The following is a 5,016-nucleotide window of genomic DNA, read 5'->3' on the forward strand; positions in this document are numbered from 1 at the left end:
CAGACTATTTTCCTTCCTCATCAGCAGTAAACAGCTCGACTGCGTCTGTGCATTTGTGTCCTCCATACTTGTTTACACAGACATCTCAGGCTTGATGCCACGATGCAGTGTAGAAACCTGACAACCCTCTGACTCATGTTCAAATGTTCAAGGACATTTCTCAGGATCATGTATGACCCCTTTTTGAAATTTGGACTTTCATTAATAATATTTGTGTTTCTGAGTCATGTTTGTGGAGACTTCTGTCCAACGTAGTGTCCAAATGAAGCCTGAAGCTTTTCTTCACCCTCTTGTCAGATGGTCAGCAACAAAACTCTGTTCCAACCAATGTCTGATAAGAGATGAGACACAGCAGCTGAGCAAATGATCATTTCATGCTGAAGACATCCTCAGACAGAATTAAACACATACATAAACACAGCCTGGTGCCAATAACACAGCTAATGACACTGCTGTATCACTGGCTTTACTGATTAAAGACCATATCTGAAGGAAATCTTTGAACACAACAGAAAGTGACCTTTTAAACCTGCGACACTGATGCTACATTCAAGGACCATTAAAAACATCTGAAAGGACTTAAGAACATCAAGAAAATGTGACTTGTTTCTCTGTAATGAAGCTGTTTTAGTGAAGAAAGTTGAAAGGTCACAGAGCGACTGCTGAATCTTCTGCTCTAAACATGAACTCTGAACTTTGTGATGCTTCAGGAGGAAAACTGCTTCAGTTATTCTCTCACATTAGTTTCATATTTTCTGCATCAGATTTGAGTGAGATCCTGGAATGAAGACAGAAGAAAAGACTTTGTTCAAAGTTTGATTTATAGTCAAACCTTCCAGTTTATTCACACAATAAAACATCAACACAATATATGAATTCATTCATTAAAATCACAGTTTTTCCTCATTTGTTTGATGATTTTGACAAAAACAAACACAAACACACACACATGGTCTGCCATACTCATAAAGAGAAATGTCGACATTTTTCAATACAAATATTCCAGAAACATTTAGAGGATAGAGAAGTTTACATTTTCATGTGGAGAAATATTTTAGTAAATCAAAATGATGATGAGCAGTGATAGCCTCCATAAACAGTCACAGGAAAGATCTCCTTTAAAAACTCAGAAACATCAAGAGAACAACTAGAAGATGTGGAGGTACCACCCATAATGTTTGACTGACAGCTGATCTCTGTGCAGAAATGATGGAGAGAAAATAAAATGAAACTAAAATACAGATTTAAACCCACAATATGAAAGACTTCAGTCTATTTCACTTTAATCAACTCAGCTGTGTCTCCATAGTAAAGCCAAAGTCCAGCATAGAGCGGCTGAGTGAATGTGGTCTGGACTCTGTGGAGGAGAGTCATGGTTTCAGAGACGCTGTAGAAGGACAAAATACCTGCTCTGTGATCCAGGTACACTCCTACTCTGGAGGAACGAGGACCTGAGACAGGAGTTTGGATGTTGTTGTACCGAAATGTATAACTGTTGTTGTTACAATCTAATGACCAAGATTTGTCATCATGTCCAAATCCACTCTCTGCTCTGCTGATATTCTTGTATGCGACTGCTACATAAACTCCTCTCCCTCTCCACTCCACCTCCCAGTAACAACGTCCAGTCAGACTCTCTTTACTCAGGACCTGCCACGATCCAGTGAATCTGTCTGGATGATCAGAATAAGACTGTTGTTGTTTCATTGCTGTTACTTTTCTGTTCCCCTCTGATAATAACAGCCAGTTGAATGCTGTGTTTGGATCCAGTGTGATTTCAGGTGAATATTTTAAGAATCCAGCTCTGGTCTTTGGCTCTGGTGGATCTGACAGTAAAACATCCACTTCAGTGACTGTCAGTGAGATGTTTGTCCATTCCTCTCTCAGAATGTCCTGTAGTTTATCTCTGACCTCTGACACAGCTGCTGTCACATCCTCAAAGTAGCTCAGAGGACGGATATTGATGCTGGATGAGTCTGTAGACTCACTGAGTGCTGACAGTGAGGGGTAGTTGTGTAGAAACTGGATGTGATCCTCTGTGTGTGAGAGCTGCTTCAGCTCAGCATCTTTTCTCTTCAGCTCAGTGATCTCCTGCTCCAGCTTCTCCTGAAGCTCTTTGACTCGACTCACTTCAGTTTCCTGCTGGGATCTGATCTGCTGCTTCACATCAGAGCTTCTTTTCTGGATGAGATGGATCAGCTCAGTGAAGATCTTCTCACTGTGCTCCACTGTTTGATCAGCAGACTGATTGATGGCCTCCACCTCCTGTTGAAGCAGCTTCACATCTTTCTCTCTGTCCTGGATTCTCTGCTGGATGTTTTGTCGACTCACCTCCAGCTCTCTCTGCCTCTCAGTCCTTTCTGCTGCAGCTGAGACTGTGTCGTGGCCTTTATGTTCATCCACAGGGCAGAGATAACAGATACTCTGCTGATCAGTACGGCAGAACATCTTCATCACCTCATCATGACGAGAGCAGATGTTCTCCTGAAGCTTCTTGGAGGGCTCCACCAGCTTGTGTTTCTTTAATGGAGCCACATCATAATGAGGCTGAAGGTGTTTCTCACAGTAAGATGCCAGACAGACTAAACAGGACTTGAAGGCTTTCATTTTTCTTCCAGTGCAGAAATCACAGGCCACATCTTCAGGTCCAGCATAGCAGTGATCAGCAGGAGCAGCTTGGAGTCCAGTCTTCTTCAGCTCCTCCACTAAATCTGCTAACATGGTGTTTTTCACCAGGACAGGCCTCGCTGTGAAAGTCTGTCTGCACTGAGGGCAGCTGTAGATTTTCTTCTTTTCCTCTTCATCCCAGAAGCTTTTAATACAGTTCATGCAGTAGCTGTGTCCACAGGGAATAGTCACCGGATCCTTCAGTAGATCCAAACAGACTGAACAGCAGATTTTTGTTTGATCCATTTGATTCATGTGCTGTGCCGTTTCACCGTCTCTCAGTGACTGTCAGACAGTTTCACTTCCTCTGAACAGAAACAACCTCTGTGCTCTGAAGGGAAACAGATCTCTGCTCTTGTTCACCTCCTACAGGAAATGAGGCTCACCAGCAACTGCATTTACACCATGTTGTTTAGACCCATCCTGATACAGACACATCTGTGAAGGGAGGCACTAAAGAAATATTCTTACAGAGCGACCAAGAGCCAATCAGGTGAAGCAGGGTGTGGTATGTTTGGTTACAGCATGCACTAACAAGTCTGACCCAGTTAAAGTTTAATAGTTTAACTTTACTTGGTGCTTTGAAATGTGACAGTCAACACTCAGCGAGTTCATTTCATATTTCAAAAAGTTCAGCAAAGTTTAGGATGCTGTGATGAATAAAAATAAATCAAACTTTATATTTTGACATTTTCTAATCTTAGTTCATTCTCACACTTACAGAGTGATGCATGGGAACAACTGACTCCACTAAATCAAACCTATGTTCAAATGAGATTATGATCATTAAATAGTAACAAATATTTAAATTTAGCAATAACAAATGCAGATCGGTCCACAGTGTTTACAAAAACAAACAAACAAACTTGTTTTTGTAGTTTTTCCTGTGTACACAGTCACAGTGGTGTTTAAAAGAAAACATCAAGATGTGCTCGAAAGGAAAATTTTGAAGTTTAATTCAAAGGTTTTAGTAAAATTTTTGCATGAACTGTTTAGTAATTTTTGTTTTTTACAAAGTGTCCATGTCAGTAATTCATTTGAATGTATTTTGGTCTTAAACTGATCCAGTAACTGTAACTTTGCCTCACCTACTTAACTGAGTATTTTATTAAATATCAGTATTTTTTATTCAGGTTTGGGAAAAATACTTAAGAGTACACACTCCAGGACCGTTAAAATGAAGGTGGTGAGGAGATGTGCTGGATTAATCCCTGGCCAAAGGTATCATTCTTATTTCAGACTACTGGACGAGCTCCATCAGCCTTTTGTGAGGTCTGTTTAAATTGACTGCAGCTTCCTGCAGTGGACTGTATGCACAGAAACACATGGTCATATATGCAGCTGTAGCAAGCTTGCAGTCATTTTAAACAGACTTGTTACTCTAATGTCTGTCTCTGTTAGTGCTGCGACAGACTGGTGACCTGTCCAGGTGTACTCTACCTATAATTACTGGGACAGGCCCTAGCCCTCCACCCACCCACCAACCCTCCCACCGTGACCCTGAATTAAATATAAAGAAGAAAATGGATCGATAGGCTGACGTTTTTTTTAAAAATTGTTCAAGAAATCTGAGCTGTTGCTTTGTCCTTGGATTTTGTGGTATTAATATTAGAGCAACCTTTCTCACAGAATTCCTACAATAAGCCATGTTACCTGAGATTATTCCTGTATTTACCTGAAGGCCCTGACAAATGTGCTGTGTACATGAAGGATGGGAATCAAATCACATTTTAACTGCTTACAGTTAAGGAACCTGTTCATATTTATTTGATGAACCAATGATTTTCTATAAGTTTGTGATCCATCTTTGATTACTGATTCCAAGATGGTCTTTATGGAAATCCTGTTTGGCTTTTTAAATTTTATTTCCCTTTTTCAGTTTGCCAGGGCAGCCCTCCACAGTCACTGTCCACATGGGTCAGTGGGAACTAGAAGCACTCTGCTAATGTGTGTGACCAGCAACCTCCAGCATCCACCCAGTCAGCGTTTACCATCGCCCTGCTGGATATTTTTTTTTGTCTGTGACTGGAGAGTCAGATTTTTTTTGAGGTTGGAGGAACAGCCTCACACTCGCAGAGGTGAGTCAGTTTTCAGAGGTCATCTAAAATCCTCCCACCCTGGTTTTTATGAAGTAGATCTTATTATGTGAAACAGTAATACTTCTCTTCCTCTTCACCCTCTACACATCTGACTTCAGGTACAAGTCTCAGTCATGTCATCTGCAGAAATTCTCGGATGACTCTGCCATTGTGGGCTGTATCAGGGATGGACAGGAGGAGGAGCGCAGGAGTGTGGTGGACAGCTTTGTCGAGTGGTGTGAGCTAAACCACCTACAACTTAACATCACAA

The 5,016-nt window shown here is 41.2% G+C and overlaps 1 protein-coding gene across 1 annotated transcript; it reads right to left on the reverse strand.

Moving 5' to 3' along the window:
* Nucleotides 1-861: 861 nt before the first annotated feature.
* On the reverse strand, nt 862-3,143 carry LOC146368820 (tripartite motif-containing protein 16-like). The gene has a single exon (XM_084911361.1). It carries the CDS (start codon nt 2,920-2,922, stop codon nt 1,273-1,275), a length of 1,650 nt encoding a protein of 549 aa, XP_084767487.1. The 5' UTR covers nt 2,923-3,143; the 3' UTR covers nt 862-1,272.
* Nucleotides 3,144-5,016: the final 1,873 nt, after the last annotated feature.

This window comes from Perissodus microlepis, chromosome 18 (assembly GCF_051167445.1).
Source record: "Perissodus microlepis isolate ML-2025 ecotype Zambia chromosome 18, ASM5116744v1, whole genome shotgun sequence".
Taxonomy (NCBI): domain Eukaryota; kingdom Metazoa; phylum Chordata; class Actinopteri; order Cichliformes; family Cichlidae; genus Perissodus; species Perissodus microlepis.